The following is an 18,762-nucleotide window of genomic DNA, read 5'->3' as shown; positions in this document are numbered from 1 at the left end:
TTACGTGCATTGTACATTGCTTTAAATCATCAATGAGTGAGATTCATTTGTGAATCAACAAACTCGATGGATTTGGTAATGACATTGTATGTAAGGTGTGCTGTTAATTATATAAGGAATCCATGACCTGCAGAAAGTCGGGTTGATGATTTCCCCTTGAGGAGCTCATAAAGATTGTCATGTAAACCTTACAGGTGGATTTGATCCGACATGACAATGAGGTTGAGTGGTACTACTCAAGGACATAAGAAGTTGATTAATGTAGTTGTCAGTAACTTGACTTAATCAATGGGCATTCGATATCTTAACACGGGGAGATCAACAAGCATATAATATGAAGCCCATAAACATAATACACGTAATTTGGGATTAGGGCGGTAGTGCAACAATGACCTTTAGTAGAATAAGTCATTTGTTAACGGACTGGGTCCGTGTGTTCTAGGCGAACATGGGAAACCCAAACCCGTCAGGAGACCTAACCCTAATTTCTCCTCATGGTCCTTGTTGTAGCCTATATAAAGAAACCTTTTTTTCCTAGCCAAAGACTGAGTGATTGCAAAAGCACAATTAGTCCCAAAATTCGGCCAAGAGAGAAAGAAGGGGCTGGTAGATCGTTGCCAACACAACGTCCATTCCAAGATAGGAATACAACAGAAGATCAAGAGGTTGCTGAATCGTAGAGCTTGGATTCTCAAAGATATCACAGCTGTTCAAAGGTATGCATGATTCCTAACCAAATCGTGAACACCCTTATTCCGATGTGCATGGGTTTTCACGGTTTGTAGTCGATGACATACAGCCATATAGGTTCCTACAATATTTGAATCCAGTTTCCGATTTCTTTTTAATTGTCCAATGTGGTATGTAATACCAACTTTTACTGATCCATATGTAGTGTCATTACAAACATGACATAAAAAATAAATTATGTTTGATTTACTATGTGGGTTCATCGAAGATTATTCAGTTCCCGATTTCCCGTTAATTGTTCTTTAAATTATGCATGACTCACTATGTGAAATCTTTAAAGATTATCTACGAACGGATGATGTTATATTAATTATTCTGAAAAATATTTGCAAATATACAAAACTATTATATATTAATATTATATTGATTACTCATCCAAATTTTTTATAACGTGAAAACCTCATTCTCCATTAAAAAAAAAAAAAAAAAACTCACTTTTGATAAAACTCTTTAACTTCACTTTGTTGTTTAATAATAGAAGTTTGATTGAAGTTTTGTGAGATTGACTAATAAGGTGAATTTCATATATATTGAAACTATTTGAATAGCAAGGAGTTCCCCATCATATGGAAAGAGATAAGATAAACACCATTTTAAATGCAAAACTATACTTATCGAGGTATTCCCACAACATATAACCCAACTATGTTTTGAGGTTAGTTCAATGCATTTGTATCCAATTTTTTATTTTCCGTTATTTATATTTTGAGGTTAGTTCAATGTAGTTGCATCCAATTTCCGATTCCCGTTATTCATTTTTTGAGGTTAATTAGTTCAATGCAGTTACATCCAGTTTCCAATTTCTCGTTAATTATTATTTGCGATTAGTTCAACACATTTGCATCTAATTTCCAATTCTCTGTTAATTTTTCTTTGAGGTCATTTCAATGCATTTACATCCAGTTTATGATTTCTCATTTATTATTTGATAAGGTTGCATTTGCATCTAGTTTTTCGATTTCCTGTTAACTATTGTTTGAGGGTAGTTCAATGAATTTGCATCAAGTTTCTGATTTCCTGTTAATTATTTCTTGAGGTTAGTTCAATACATTTATATCCAGTTTATTTTTTGAGATTAGTTCAGTGCAGTTGCATCTGATTTCCAATTTCTCGTTAATTATTCTTTAAGATTAGTTCCACACATTTGCATCATGTTTTAATTTATAATTAATTTTTCTTTAAGGTTAGTTCAATGCAGTTACATCTAGTTTCCGATTTCCCGTTAATTTAATCTTTGGGGGTTAGTTCAATGCATTTGCATCAAGTTTTCGATTTCCAAACAATTATTTTTTGATGTTAGTTTGATGTATTTGCATCCAAATTTTTGTTTTCCGTTAATTATTCTTTGAGGTTAGTTTAATGTAGTCGTATCCATGACTACAAAAATATGATCTACCGACCATAAATAATATATCTACAAAAATTCAACTCATTTGATATTCTCTAACTAAGATAAAAATTGTTGTCTACTTTTGAAAAAATATGTAACGGTCCAGAAATATCGAGTTTTTGTAATCATCTTTTGCGAATGTTAAAAATTGTCAAACAAGTTGAATTTTTGTAGAGATGATATTTATGGTCGGTAGATCATATCCATATATAAAATTAGGTTTTAATTCATTTTGTAAGTGAAGTTGTGAATTGTTTTAGATTTGGTATTTAGTTTGGTACTTATATATATATATATATATATATATATATATATATATATATATATATATATATATATAAAGCTATCAATCTGACAATTTCTAGCTATTAAGCTCACCAATCCTACATTCTCAACCATATCAATTCTCAGCCATATCAAACAACATATAAATATATAATGCGTGTGATTACTATGTATACGAAGTCTATGTAGATTTAAAAATAGAGAGGGGTTTTAGAGACATATTTTATCTTGACACGTAAACAAACTCAAAATTGTTAGGACATTTATAAGTTTTGGATTAGGCTAATTTTTTGTATATATAATCTCATAACTATTCTAAACATTGTCACAAATAATCAAAAAAATAAAAAATGTCTAAACTTGCCAAATATAGTATAAAAAATAGTGAAAATGAACGGTCTACAATTAGCCAAAATTTGTAAATTGTTAACTACATTTGGCAAATTTGAATTTTATTTTATTTTTTTGATTATTTGTGACAATGTTTAGAATAGTTAGGAGATCATATCTACAAAAAAAAATTAGCATAATCCAAAACTTTTAAATATCCTAACGATTTTGAATTTGTTGACGTGTCAAGATAAAATATGTCCCTAAAACTCCTCTTTTAAAAATATACCGACCCGGCCACTAGACTCCAGTTTTGGAATTTAACATTTACTTAACTTGAACCATTTTCTCCACTACAAATAAACAATAAGCATTGCTCATAAGTAATATTCCACAATCCATTTGGCATGGATCGTAAGGACGAACTTGGAGAATGCAAGAGATGTTGCAGTAGATACAAAAATAATAAAGATACTAGGAGAGAGATAGCTGCTCGAGGAAATTCATATAACAAAGCTGTGATGTACTCGGTGAGGGCAGTTGGAGTGAAGCTAATATGAGATGTCTTACATTTGAGTACGTAATTTTAAACTCCACAAAAAACATTCCATTCCCTCTAAAACCCCACTCTTAAACCCTCTCTCATTCCCAACTCTCACAACAGCAACAATGGCGAACAAGCTCAAGGTAGACCAACTTCGATCTCAAAAAATGAAGCAGAAAAATACATATAAAACAAGCCCATCAGAAAGCAAAGTAGAAATTAGAGCTTACTTCCTTAGCAATTAATTCTTCACGGATAACTATCGGCTTGGATTTTTGGGCTTTTTCAGCCCATGGGCCGGTACCCCTAATTTAGACCCGTAATTATTAGGATTACAGACTACTAGTATTCGTGTCCTCCATGCATGTTCTCATATTGAAGTCACGTAATTATGCTAGGAAGTTTGGTTGTTTTTCAGTTTAAATTTCATGCCAAATTTTAGTCATAAAACAATACACCAAAAACAAATAGTCAGTCATAAAAAAAACGTTCTCATTTTATCGCGTGAATGACTTTTCTTGTCTTGAGTTATGTTCTATACTGAGTATATTCTGAGATTATGTATATTGTCCATAGGTTCAATTTAGACATTTAATAAACTTTTTGCCTATATCATGGTTTTGGCAACTTTTGTTGAGCTTTATACAAGCATTTATACAAGGCTCCAGACGTGTTTATTGAACTTAACCACTTTGAGATTTTGGACCATGGGCAGGAGACTGGACAATAATTTTGATGCGGACTTCATTATGAGGATGTCTTTCGAGTTTCGACAAGTTGACAATGTCATTCACTTGTACGTGTTACATACTTACATATGTCATTGTCTTTGGACAGATTGACAAGAAAAGCATGGCAGCAAACTCGGGCTCACTATCTGGACCCAGTCATACACATGGGAGATTTCCTTCATGAAAGTTATAAGAAAAAACATAACGATGTTTGTTCAATTTGTTAAAGTTTGGTGCATGGAACCTTTCTTGCTCTATTATTCTTTCAGAGCAACAGCTCTGAATTCTTAAATTGTGAGTTGTATTTGCCGACTTGGTAGTTGGTTCCATCATGCATGCTGCATGCAAAAGAGTACAGGTAGCTCTGAACAACTCGTCAACTCGTACAGATGCTAGATATTTTGAGGCCACACCTTTATCAAGTTTTGGAGTGTTTGTGTGACTCTGTCTAACCACGGATCAAATTACATCAGTTCCGTCAAAATCTTTGATATTACAATAATACATAAATCAGAATCCTAAGACTGGTTCATCACTTCATTGTCAAATGTGAAATTCTGTTAAATTTTCAGTTTTTTAGCTTGTTAGAATTTCATAAAAGATGCTTGACTGCTTGTTAATTGGTCATGCCACAATTCCAGGTGAGACCTTCGTGTTTCCTGATATATCAAGTTATCAACAACAAATGTATCTCGGAATCTCTTAAAATTTCAGTTAAAATTTTGTAAATGAGGCAGCCGGCACATGTCAAACTGACACAAAGACAAATAGACAAATAGACAAATACAATCACAAAAAGTCATTATCCAGCTCTAAAAAAACGGTTCGAGATCTCTACAACCGGTTACAGAGATTGATCTCTGTAACTGTGTTATCTCACTGTCGATTCGAAATCGAGATGTGTGTGTGTGCCTCGATACCTGTGTGAATACTCCGAGATGTGTGTGTGTGCGTCGAGATACGAGACGTGTGTGTGTGGTACAGAGATCAATCTCTGTACCCGGTTATAGAGGAACCGGACTCCTAAAAAAACATGCAAGTAAAAATAGGGCACTATTGAATTATTGATTGAATAAATGATTATTCCCTACCAAAAATAGATATTCTTAACAAGTATTAAGACAAAAACAACCTTTTTTTATTACCCACTGTACTATGTGGTTGGTTCCCGCGAAATCCTCTCCACATCTTACAACATTAACCACCAAAAAAATTTTACCAATCAAAAAAATTAAAACCATTCAATTTAATAATAATAATAATAAAACATAACCATAAACCATGAACAAAAAAACTAGCACCAACCTCATTTCTTCTTCTTCATAACATTAAACAAAGAGAAGCCCATTTTTTTTGTAGAACTCACCACAAGCCGAGCTGAGATGCCCCCTTGTGTTCATTGTGTGTAAAAAAGAGTTTTTTTTTTTGAGATTTTTTTGGTTGGTTTTCTGAGGAGGTGGGGATCACGGGTCGAGCTTGTTGGTTGAGTTGTAATTATTAGGTGAGAGCAAAAGATTGGTTTTTTGATAATAGAAACAAGTTTTGTGTTAAAGAAAGAGAGATGTGGAGAGATTCAGGGGAACCAACTGATTCTTTTTATGAGATACGACCTGATTGTACTGATGTTCCCAAGACCCGTTTCAAAATCAAGGTTTGCTTCTTCTTCTTTATGATTACATTTGTTGTTGTTATTTTTAGGTGAATGCTGGTTTATGTGTTTATATGCTAAATGCCATTTTGGATTGAAAAATAAATCTTATTTTGGTTATTGGAGCTGAAATTATGGAGGAGAGGTGGTTGCAAAATGCAAAAAGTATTTAGGAGTAAAATTGTTCGGCGAAAAAATTGCCATTTGACAACTTGTTTCGTTGAACTTCAATGTGGCGGTACGATTATTGGTTGTGATGGAGTAATGCAAACTGTGATGTAGAACTCTATTTATTTGCTTATGTTGAGGTGTTCAGTATAAGGTATACGACAGACACACATCAATGTGATAAAAATTGTCATGCAAGAGGAAAGATTGAAGAGAGAGCGTGAAATGTGAATAAACAATTTCATCAGAAAAGAGCGCTCTAGCTCTCTGGCCTTTTTCTCTCCCAAATGACTTCACATAGTTTTTGAGTGATGTCTTTAAACTACTTGCTAATTTTGAAATAAAAGCTTATCTTTTTTAATATTATAATTGTGCCATAAATCTGCAGAACAGTTATCATAATATCCTGAATTTGTTCATCTATCCTTTTGGCTGCTAACAGTATCTAATCCTTACCTCTTTTGAATGTAGTTACTTTAAATTTGGATTTTAGGAAGCTCCTTTATTTGTATCATTTTGCAGGCAGGGAAGACTCTTAGTGAAAGGAGATGGCGTTCTGCATTTAGTCCAGAAGGCCATCTTGATATAGCCAGGATGCTTAGCCGTATACAACATGGAGTACGGATATTCTTCTTTCTTCATCGCATGAGAGAAAGTTTCAAATGTTTGTCATGTTGGGGTTATTAGTTCTGCATTAGTTTATGGATGTTAATATACTATTATTTTTGTGAATAGGGTATCCATCCATCAATAAGAGGAGAAGTGTGGGAGTTTCTACTCGGTTGCTACGATCCTAAGAGCACATATCAAGAACGAGAGCTGCTTCGACAACGTCGCAGGTAACATTTCTCGATCTTCAAAACTGTCAGTAATTTTTAAACATTAAATGCCTGTATTACCTCTATTCTCCACTATCATTTTCGATGCCCGACACCTAGATTTAATTGCAAGGTTTACATCCATGCCATGTTTGGCTTTCATCTTGATTTTATCCTATTAATGGATTATTGATTCTTACATGCAACTTCAGGGTGCAGTATGCTACATGGAAAGAGGAATGTAAAAAGATGGATTCTGTTGTTGGTAGTGGTAGGATAATTACAGCACCATTGATTACCGAGGATGGCGAGCCTATTCAAGATCCTTTGGTACTCTTAGAAGCAAATCCAGGCAAAGGACTGGCTCTACTTTTGGCTGAAAATGCTGAAACTAGCACCGAGTCATCTTCTACTGCATCAAACAATTCTAGTGGATCAGAAGGAGTGAAATCAACAAGTCATGCTCCCTTAGAGAAGAAAGTAATCCAATGGAAGCTTACTCTGCATCAGATAGGTAGGCCATTTATTTTCTCTAAGGGAGTATATAATGATTATTGCTTGTGGTTCTTTTACATACTCATTTAGTGAACATGGAAATTGGCATATAAGAGTATTTGGTTTCATGATATTGTGCTGCCTCCCACAATGAATTCTTTGGCTATTTACTTTACCTTGGATGTCTGTGAATTGTGACGTGTCTGTCAATATTTGGTTTCATTAACTTTAAACTTTTAGAGGTTTTATCTCCCTAATATACATTTACTAGTTTTAAGTGTTGGTTATTTAGAAAGTTAAAGCATATATAGATTCATTGGTATTGACCTTTCTTTGACAGATAGTATATGTCATTATGTTGTGCATGATATCCAAAAACGGCAAGTAAGCAAAGGCAGTTACTGATGCAGATTTTATAATTGAAAAGGAGGTATATGTAGCAACACTTGGCATGTTAAAGAAAAATGACTGCAGATAAACATATAAGCTCAGCATTTGTAGTAGCACTAGTTTCGACACTATTCTCAGTTTCAACGCATTTAATGTAAGCTCACTTGGGTGGCAATCATGAGTGGGAACCGGCAATTGATGATTCTAGGAGATATGAGTAGTGGGTGTAACTATTTATAATCACTAATGCGTTAACTTTCTCTCTGGCCTTGAGAAATGGACCTTTCACATATTAATAGGATCAATTCATGAACAACTACAACTATATGGTAGGCCATGATTATTCTCTTCTTTGAACTGAATTGTTACTTTTCTTCCATATACCAATGTTCTTATTTCGTTTTGAGAAATAGTTCTACCTCCAGGTAAATAAACTTGCAGTACTATATCACTATCATTGGTTCGGAAAATCTGGCTTCCTCATGTAACAGCTTTGATTAGATTGAGTGCCTATCAAATATCATCTGAGTGTAATTATAATCTTTTCAAGTGAATTGATTTTTTGCCTAGGTCTCGATGTAGTTCGCACCGACAGGACATTAGTTTATTATGAAAAGCAAGAACACCTGTCAAAGCTTTGGGATATTCTAGCGGTTTATGCATGGATAGATAAGGATGTTGGGTACTGTCAAGGTGAGTTGCAAAATTCCATTCATAGATTTTCTATTTTTCTGTATACTACTCTGGACCCCCTACTATAACTTGTGAAGAAAACCCCATTAAGTAGTTTAGAAATTATTTGAAATTTTTTATTTTATCATTTTTTGCTATTATACCCAACATGTAGAGTTCATTTCTTCTGTTAAATACTTCTAATTTAGTATGTCAGGGTTTTCTTGTTGGCTTATCGTGCCTTGAAAGTTTCCGAGATGTAGTTTTGCATGTAGCAAATGTCTGTGTGTGTTATTAGCTGTCGTAACCCCTCCCCCTTCTCTCTCCCTTTTCTGTTCTTTTTTGTCATTTATGTGTGGAATTTGTTTGTTCCTCATTTACCCAATTGTAGTACTGTATCTGTTTACTATTTCCATTACGTTGTTGATGCCATAATCTTTGTGAAACTGTTGAACAGGAATGAGTGACCTCTGTTCTCCAATGATAATCCTTCTTGAAGATGAAGCGGATGCTTTTTGGTGTTTTGAACGATTAATGCGCAGATTGGTACTCATTTTTGCATTTAACCCAGTCTTTTATTTTGAGCCTTGTTGTAATTACTCTCTCTCTCTCTCTCTCTCTATATATATATATATATATATATAAGTTAATTTAATTTATTTTAAATTCTTTTGGGATGTTGTAGATGCATAGTTTGTAGTTTAAGTACATATGGAGCTTCTCACATCTAGTGTTACCTGATTCTTTGTTGCGTAAATTAAGCTTTTCTATTTTTTGAATTGCCTTCGATTTGAGTCATTATTTTATTGTGAGTTTCTTGAGCAGTGTGAGGTAGGATCAGAAAGTAGTTTCCAGAGTTGATGTAGTAGTCAGTTAATGGTTGATGGCCATTTCCAATAGCCATTGAAAGAGCCTTCTTTTGTTTTTGTTTTTCTGTATTTAGTTTTCTTCTTATGCATTTCTCTCAAATTCTGTACAAAGTTCTCTAGCTAAGCATACTCATGTGAGTGACTTGTTAACTTTTGATTTTGGAATGCTTTAGATTTTTGGCACAAAGAATATCCTAAAATCACAGCAGCGTCAAACTCTTCCCTTTTTCCCTGTATGAATAGTCATGATGGTATGGTGTCGTGTATAAACACGTAGTCTCCTGACTCTCCTCTAACATTTACTTGTCTGTAAATTTGTATCTAAATAATTTCCTTGGCTATAGTGGAATTCATTTACTTCCTGGTCAAATTAGTATTTTGAAAAATAGCTTGAGGGCTCCTATGTAATAATTGTTCATATTTCCTCTATCTGAAACATTAGCAATTTTATTCACATATAGTCAAGTATCCACATTACTTATGATGTGTTCTTATTTGAATTTTTAAAGCGAGGCAATTTCAGATGCACTGAGAGCTCTGTTGGAGTGGAGACACAGCTTAGCAATCTTGCATCAATTACTCAAGTTCTTGATCCAAAGCTACATCAACACCTAGGTAAAGACTGTTCAGTAGTTATCTCTTATTTTGGTTGCATTGCTTTCTATCTCAGTGTTTGACATAAGGCACTGATGACAGTAAACATTTTCTACCAGGCACTAGTTGTTTAAATCATCAGAAATGTTTCCTCTTTATCTAGTTGATAGTGATCCCACTTTTCTTTTTCAATAAAGAAGAAAAGAATCACGATGTACGTACTTAATAGGTTGGAATGACCTACATGGCTACATATAAGTAAGAGAGAGGAAAGGACCAACAAACCCAATGACTATGTAATGGAAGGGAAATTCTTCTACTACTACCTTCATAGGATGTTCTAAATGCCTAAGTGGTGTAAAACGGCATGAAGTACCTTGTTTACGTCGCTAGTTACTATGCCTTTATTTCATTATCTAAAACATTTCATCGTAGTCCCAAAATCATTATTATGGAAACCTCGTCCCTACCAAATTCATTTTATTTGCTGTTGTGTTTTAGGAAAAGTATAATGACATGACTCTCATACATATTTCTCTGTTCTTATATTTCTTTCCTAAAGTGGAAAAGTAACAAGAAGTATGATCTTGCAGAGACATTAGGTGGAGGGGACTATTTATTTGCATTTCGCATGCTTATGGTCTTGTTTCGTCGAGAGTTCTCATTTGGTGACGCTTTGTACCTTTGGGAGGTAGGATTGGAAACTTCTACCCTGCTTTTAATTCCCATCCAACATTACACAGCCACAGACACACTACTCTTGTTTCTAGTCTCATTTCTGGTGTTTTGTATCCTCAGATGATGTGGGCCCTGGAGTATGATCCTGATTTCTTCTCCTTGTATGAAGAACCTGATTCAGCTGCTGAGAAAAGTGAGGTGTCTAAAGGAAAAACGAGATCACGCCAGTGTGGTAAGTATGAGAGGGAGAATATGAGGAATGGCGGAAATACTTCAGAAGCACCCCTACCCATATCAGTATTTCTTGTGGCGAGTGTTTTGAAGACCAAGAGCTCCAAGCTAATGCAAGAAGCACGGGGCCTAGATGATGTTGTTAAGGTACATATTATGTTGTAATGCTCTATACGTCTCTCTCTTAGACCAGTAAACTTTCGAGGAGGAAAAAAAAAGACAATTTTACAGAAACAGAAGCAACTTATGCAGGAGAATAAAACTATATATTACGTATTTTATATTCTCTTATAGTTTTGCTATAAGACTTAAATTAAACAATCTTGTTTTTAAGGGCACAGTACAGGTAATCTAGCTTCATTTAGTGGGTGGGCTGTTAATTTTATTGCTGGTATTTGAACAATTTAGTAGGAACAATATCCCTGAGAATCGGGGGGAGGGAGCGTCGTCTGCCATCAATAGTTTCTTGTTACTGGATTGATGAACTATACTGTGTTCAGTTCAATGCATTACACCTTTAACGGTCTTGCTACTTGAAAGTTTTGCAGTCTTGCAAGATGATCAAATTGACAGAGACACTATGATATTCCTTTTAGCGTAATGTTTTGCAGTAATGTTGGTTTCTTCCTTTCAGATATTGAACGATATTACGGGGAATCTTGACGCCAAAAAAGCGTGCAGTGGGGCAATGAAGCTTCATAAGAAGTATTTAAGAAAGGTAAGAGATTAGCTCCTCTTTTGTAGATGATGATAATGAGTGGGCACAGTCGAGCTTTCTCATTTAACTTGTACTTCCATTTGAATGTGATCTGTGAACCATGTTTCGGATTGAGAGTCTGGTTAAATGAATCAGGAGTACTTGACACCCCCTCATCTGCTTCCTGATGTACAAAAGTTTGTGTGCGGCCCACCAGTATCCCTTTGCATAAAATAATGCTTTTAAAAGTTATATGAGCCAGACAATTCGAACTTGATTGACTGATTATATACCTTATTTTAACCGTATGCCGATTCCATATGGTGTGAGATCCATAGATCAAAATTTTAAGACATGATAAACTGAGGCCTTGAGTGTAGAGTTGTAGAGTTGCTAACTGGAGTAAGTAACAACTGAGTGAGGGTTTCTTGTACTCTGTGGGCCAGGTGTTTTTAGACTCATTTCAACTTTTCTGTGCTCTAGTAATTACTGTTGTCCTATTAATCCTTTGCTCATGTTTCATGTTGAAAAAAAATGTTTCGTGTTGATGCAGGCCAAGAAGACGTAAATTATGAAAACACAGCATGCAAAGAATATCTGAATTGATTTTTCCACCTGCTCAGTTGGAACAACAGGAGTCTGGAGGTTTTTTGGCTGAACCGCCTGGGTGACAAAATAAATAGTCTTATTTTCATACAAAACACGGTTTGAAGGGGGATTAACATCCTATTCTCCTCTAGCTAACCGAAAATTGCAGCAGAAGCAATTGTTGTAGTTGGAATACAAGCAAAAGTTTTTAGTATCTTCCACTGTAATTGTGAATATGAGAAAGTGTTGTTGTGCGTTATCTTATGAACATAAAACATTTTACACTGTTGTGGTTTGTAATGATCAAATATAGAAAGCGCTTCTTGAGTCCCAGTAAAATTCTTTACTCTGTATATTACTTCATAGACATTTTGACTCAGACATTTTGGCTGTTGTCTGAAAACTGGGTTTAGCCACTGTCTTCTGAAAATGTCTCCTGCTTCTTATCAAGGGAATGTAGGATTTCACAGTTCAGTTCTACAGAATGAAATTGGGCGAAGTGGCGAACCAAGGTGTACATGCATTATAACATTAACATAGATAAAAGAGGCCAAGGGTATCGTCATGTGGAAATCAACTACTCTTACTCAAGACGGGTGTTGAACAAGTTTAATGTACGAGGCCAATGTAAATTTTTTTGGTGGATAAATATGAGGCCGCTATAAGTGAAAAATAGAATATGTGGAGGTTTTTGTTTACACAAAAACAAATGGACTGTAGGTAAAGGTAAACAATTGCTAATGAAATAATGCAACAGGGGTAGGTGATCGATCTGAACAAAATGTAAGAACTTTATCAATTATAGCACAATTATAGTCAATGGAAAGAACGATTCAACCTACTTAAATTACTTGAATGGAAAAATGATTCCATCAAGGCGGACTTTGATATTCATATTAAACCGTGCGTCAACTGTCAAGGTCAATAAACTAGAGATGAAGGATAACAGATCATTTTCCTCTGTGCAGCACAACTTTTCAAAGGTAACCATGTATATTTATTCTTATCCTTTATTTGTAAAACTAGCATCATGCACGTACGGTCACTGGAACAATTACCCAGAAATATTTCAAGCTCTGATTTGGATATATGGCATAGCCAAGCAAATACATAAACGCAACAAAAAGAGCCAAATGAACCATGACATTGTCAAGCCAAATGAACCATGACATTGTCAAGCCAAATGAACCATGACATTGTCAAGTGACGTTAAAAAAAAAAAAAAAAACTAAACTAAACTAACTGTAAATACACTACTACTACCTATAAATGTACAATAGAGACACAGTCTCTTACATGAGCTTCTTAGATTTGAATTGAAATAGTTTACATGAACTCAAATAATAGTTTATATAAACCATATATGAATTGAAATTCAACTCCTTGCAAACTGAAATACAATTATATAGCACACTTTTGATTTTGTAGAGTGTAGGAGAACATGCATGGCATCCTTGCAGGTGAGAACACCATCATCATCGTGTAAGATTAGATAGAGTAATATTATCTTCTGGCCAAGTTCTGCATCCTTAACATTAAAACCAATTGATTGCTCTTCTGTCCCCTCAGTTTCTCCGTACTTCAAAACCTTTTTCTATTAACTCAAACCTTGTTGGATTCCATATTAGCTTCTGCAATGCCAAATTCAACTTGATTGACAATCATATTCATGAAGTAAATAAGTAAATATAGCACTAACCATGCTATATTTGAGGCATAAAGTAAACTGAAAATCCTGGAAGGAATCTTTTGTCATTAAGGTTTACAGTATTCTACAATTAGTACTAACCATGCATGTTGCATAAGGTGTATGATCGGTGTAGAAATGAGTGGGAATTGATGGCTCTATACACAGGGAATCATAATAGAAATCAAGCACGTTATATGCGTGCAATTGTCATTTTAATTGTCAACACACGATCACAATGGCCATATTCAAGCATCACTGTCAACAGTACCAAGAAATATAAAAAATAGTAGCTTAAGATTTCACACCTAGACCATAAAAAAAAACACATAGTTATTGGAACCAGATGTCATCACATTAGAATACTAAATGGACGCAACCACAGTGACGAAAACATTATTCTCAAAATGCATAAGTTGGATTAAAATCACTAATACAATATTCAATAAGTTCATTATTGTTCATTGTTCATTACTTTAAATTCTTCATTCAATATTCAAAGAAAAAATGGTCAATTTTTTTTTATCCATAAGGAATATGTAAGTGTGTCACACAAATAATTTATTACTGACAGTGTGTTAACCAACTCCCTTTTCAATAGTGATGCACACACAATTCTCATTGTTTCACAGCTATCATCAAGTTGTTGCGTACGCAGTAGAAGACAATTGACATTTTCCGACTTAGAGATAGCCAAGGCAAGTGGGGACAGTCATGACGACCTTGATCAATACTCATTAACACATGAGTTTTTTCGGTTGCTCCACCCATGACTCTTAACACAATTCACGTGATGCAAATTATAAAATGTGGACACTGTAATATTAAACTCTACTATACTCAATTCAAATCACCTTTTTTGAAAAGTTTCGTCAGTAGCAAAAAAATGGGTTTTGACAAATAGCACAACTTTGAAGGATCTAATCATAGGGTACATGTGAACCTCCCACATCAACAATCACCACCAAATACTGGAGCGTGACATGCCTAACATACCATCAAACCCATTTATCTAAATACGATATCCTGGGAAAATTGAAATCTGAACGTCTTTTAATGACCATCCTCAACCAAAACATCATCTAATGGTATTGTATATCTAATAGTACTCATCAAAGCATGTAAAATAAATAAATAAAGAGTCTGGGAGAATGTGATGCATACAGAGAAAAGAGTTGAGGAAGTAAACATACACATATAATATAAGTAATTGAGAAAAGAATTTTGAGCAACAAAGATCGAGGGTGGGGGATTAAGTTTTACAATAATAGCTCGATTTGTTTAAATTTTAACAGCTAGAAAACTCACCAAAATTCAGAGAGTGAACGTCCTCCACAAAATTGAAATTGGGTAATGATTTTTCTCCAATTTTATGCAAACAATAATGAGAAGAGATTAAGAGCCATGACATTAAGATTAGAATAATCTATAAATGGACAACAACCAAAATACTTGTTCAGTTATTTTGTGCTTGAGAACTTTCTCTTTGTCAAGTATGTATAAGGCCACTAGTTCCCCTGTCTCAGAATTCCTAGCAAACCTCATCTTGGCAAATGTTCCCTCACTTATTGTTCTCCCCACCTCATACGTACTATACCCACCTGGCGCTCAACTTTAGCTGTGCTCATTTTGTATCAAAGGAACTGTAGGAAACTTCTTGGGTTTAGATACCAAACCGTTTTATAGTTTTTCACCTGGAATCAAAACAAATCTCATAAACCTAAACCAAGACTCAAATAAAGCATGGTAGTACCACATTTTGAACGTTTATCAATTCGATCTCATATTTTATAGATGAACGACAAATGGAAACAACATAAAATAGCTTACAATGGTTGAAACACAAATATCCATTATCAATATAGACATTTATGGGGGGAAAAAAATTGAAATGTGATCAAATACAACTCAACAACTCAAGCTGGACAAATTGTTTTAGCTCTAGAGATATGAACTTTGAATGCTAAGTTCAGAAAATCGCCAACAGTATGATGATCTACTAAAACAAAATTAAGTAAAACTATTAATGTTTGTTTAAATTATCACATGTATCAAAGATTTTAACAATTGTTGCACATCATGAGAAACTTTTAACCATAAGGGTGAATAGTACATATAAAGATTAAGAATTAGATCTTTTAGATATAGAAAATTCTCCTTTTTTTAGTATGTATGCCAATGAAAAAGAGAGAGGAATCATACAGCCTCCAAAACCACTATGTTGAAATCAGAACAAAGTGGTCGAATATATCAAATACTGCACACAAAACAACCCAGCCTAAAAAAAAACTAAACGAACCACACACAGTTTTACCAAAGCCCACTAACATGAATAATGAGGCTAACATATAGGCACTTCGGGGGCTAAAGGCAAGTTCACTACATTTGACATTCAAAGTTGAAAATCCCATTAAGGATATAGATTAAAAAATAAATATAACATTGTCCCATATGCTTAAACCTAAACTTTCAATTCACATACAACTAAGATGAGCTAAAGATGTAGCAAACTTTACAATCAGAAGCTCAAAATACATCATCCAAGAAATATAATTGAAGCACATACTCATAATAAGCAATTATATTTAAAAACAACTAATACCAATAACCTTCAAAATGAATCTCTACAACAAAATCCCACTTTAAAAGATTTCCTGTCTCAATAGAAAATTGACAACTAACAAACCAAACCTCAAATTTCAAAACCCACCTCCAAAACCACTCTTAATAAAAATTTGACGTACACAGGATCATGTATAGTCGAAGACTTGGAAGGTATGAATCTTAAAAGAGATTACATAAATAAATAAAATCACCCTACAGGCCATAATGTCAGAATGTATGGCCAAGCATAAAAATGACTGCCATTACAACGACCACAATAGAGACCATATGAAATTAAAACCATTCCTTTCAGTATTCATATTTTTCCTTCAAAATGGTCAAAGGAAATAAGAACTAATATGCAATGTGTTGTTATTTGTTAATGCTATCACAGGCATCCAAAACACATATGGTCTGCTTCTAAAGCTCGTGTCATGAAACTTTTATGAAAGGGAATGTTGGGCAAAAATAAACACTGTTAAAGTTCATGCACCCCCTTAAATGGTTGCTAAATGGAAGTTTCCAATGCACGTTTATGAATGAGGGATTAAGATAGTAATTTCGAAAAACTTTGTGCTACCATATAATTAGGCATCGCAGTCAAAGCCAAAACAAAACATGAAGAACTTGAGCAGACTATTGGAAGAAAATCTAACTGAGCTATAAGGCAAGCAACAGAAAAAATGATCCAGTTAACAAAAAACGAAATATCTGAGTACTGAAGAGGTATGCCTCACATAAGATGCCTCTTATTGGAACTATATTAATGTATAGCTTATTATGATGAAACACAAGTAAGCTATGATGGTGGTAAGAAATATTCACTCCCAACGAAATAGTTGTTGTAATAGTTACAACAGCTGAATTAAGAAAGCACTTGTCGAAATTCAGTAAATTTGCCTATAGTATTGAGAGATACAGTTGTTGTTATCACGGTTAAAAATACAACAAATGCCAGTAAAAATACCTCAACAACATCAGCAACAGTAGCTGGCATGTCATATGTAATTTCTTCAAAAGTCTCATCCAAGAAAAACACTATTGTTGTAAGCTAAAACAAAACTATTGTTGTGAGCTAAAACACTATTATTGTGAGAAAAAAATATATCAAAACCTCTCCAAACACAAAACCCGACAATATAAAAAGAAGAAAATAATAGAACTTGAATGAAACCTATAAGAGACCAAGTAGAGATAGAGAGAAAAAGAAAAAGAAAAACAATTTTGTAGAGAGAGAGAGATAGGGCGGAGAGAAAGGCTGGCGAGCTTGAGAAGAGAGAGAATGGGGGAGACGAAGTGAGAGAGAGAAAGAAATAATCGCGAAATGTGTAGAAATTTTGTTAAGCGACTCAATTTACGATTTTGCCCTTGTGATGGACACAACCGTGACACTGTTCCTCGTAGCCCATATTTTTCTAAGATAGTAAGATTTGATCGAGAAGTTGTAAAAGTCTAGCTTAATTGTTTTTAGATGCACAGTTGAAAATAAACATGCTAAAGCAACCAAACCACCACTACTACTGCATGTCTACATATCTACATGTATGTATCGGAAACAAATGTCTTGAGGTCGATGATCAACTTATCCTTCTTAAGGCTAAGTCCAATGGTGCGCCATCCCACCAAATATAATGGAAATTGTGATTCAATTGTGCATCAAAATGCTAACCCGCAAACGCTATCGCTATTAATTTAGCTATCTATACCGTCAGTTTTAGCGAAATAACGTATGGTCTGCACACTAGTACGAATGGCGGGTAAAAAAAAATCCATCTACACGCTTCACATAGTAGTGGCTAGAATTTTGGTTCAACATTTTTACCCATCATTTACAATAGCGGCTAGAACAAGGTGTCCCTACCAAAGTTATTTTGAAGAAAATTGGTTTGTCTAATTAACTTTCTATCCTACTATTTTAATTTTTGGTGAAGTATAAAGAGAGAGATGTGAGAAAAGGCAAAATGAGGAGGGAAAGAAAAACTAATTTGGTATATCCTTTGGGAGAAAAATTCGTTCTTAGGCGCTTAGGAGCGAAAAGTCTCTTAAGCACTCATCCACCACACATATCCACTATTATTTTTAACTAGTGATTAATTCTAGTTAATTAAAATCTAAACAAATATTTATTTGATTCTCTCTCCAAATCATTCTATTTTTTTTCCACAAATCTTTAATTTTTTTGTGTTTCCATAAAATAAAAATAAATAAATTATTAACTAAATTTTAAAATTAAAAATTTGCAAATAAATTTTTAATTTTGTGTTGGAGGTTTTTCAAGGGATTCTCTTTCATTCAATTATATTGCGAATTTCTCAATTTTATTTTGTATTAGCTATTATTGTCAATATTTTGGGTTGTAATAAAGTAACAACTTGTGTATTTATGTTTCTTTAAAAATTATGATAAAATTTATTTAAGAGTTCTTTTTATAAATATTAGTGTAGCTTTCAATTCATTATATAAAGTTTTTATTATTATTATTATTATTATTTATTATATAAAAAATAGAATGATTTGGAGAGATAATAAAATAAATATTTAATTAGATTTTAATTAACTAGAGTTAATCAATACTTAAAAAGTAGTGGATGTG

At 33.9% G+C, this 18,762-nt stretch overlaps 1 protein-coding gene and 1 long non-coding RNA gene across 2 annotated transcripts; one reads left to right on the top strand and one right to left on the bottom strand.

Moving 5' to 3' along the window:
* Positions 1–5,177: 5,177 nt before the first annotated feature.
* On the top strand, positions 5,178–12,217 carry LOC147477705 (rab GTPase-activating protein 22-like). The gene is made up of 11 exons (XM_086582230.1): positions 5,178–5,681; positions 6,369–6,464; positions 6,582–6,685; positions 6,877–7,178; positions 8,120–8,242; positions 8,679–8,767; positions 9,600–9,705; positions 10,278–10,375; positions 10,483–10,740; positions 11,228–11,311; positions 11,844–12,217. Exons 1-11 carry the CDS (start codon positions 5,592–5,594, stop codon positions 11,856–11,858), a joined length of 1,365 nt encoding a protein of 454 aa, XP_086438356.1. The 5' UTR covers positions 5,178–5,591; the 3' UTR covers positions 11,859–12,217.
* Positions 12,218–13,074: 857 nt separating this feature from the next.
* Positions 13,075–17,454, bottom strand: LOC147477704 (uncharacterized). The gene is made up of 3 exons (XR_015208394.1): positions 17,137–17,454; positions 14,874–15,259; positions 13,075–13,509 (listed from the first exon to the last, which is right to left on the bottom strand). It is a non-coding gene; the product is annotated as an uncharacterized LOC147477704 (long non-coding RNA).
* Between the last annotated feature and the right edge of the window lie 1,308 nt (positions 17,455–18,762).

Source organism: Coptis chinensis, chromosome 9 (assembly GCF_015680905.1).
Source record: "Coptis chinensis isolate HL-2020 chromosome 9, ASM1568090v1, whole genome shotgun sequence".
Classification (NCBI taxonomy): domain Eukaryota; kingdom Viridiplantae; phylum Streptophyta; class Magnoliopsida; order Ranunculales; family Ranunculaceae; genus Coptis; species Coptis chinensis.
This window is presented reverse-complemented; position numbering and strand designations above follow the sequence as displayed.

Bases quoted from the DNA above. Each gene is read 5' to 3' on its own strand.
- LOC147477705 (XM_086582230.1), top strand. From the start codon at position 5,592: ATGTGGAGAGATTCAGGGGAACCAACTGATTCTTTTTATGAGATACGA. The intron at 7,179-8,119 runs GTAGGCCATTTA...TTTTTTGCCTAG, and splicing joins GCTTACTCTGCATCAGATAG to GTCTCGATGTAGTTCGCACC. The intron at 9,706-10,277 runs GTAAAGACTGTT...ATGATCTTGCAG, and splicing joins AAAGCTACATCAACACCTAG to AGACATTAGGTGGAGGGGAC.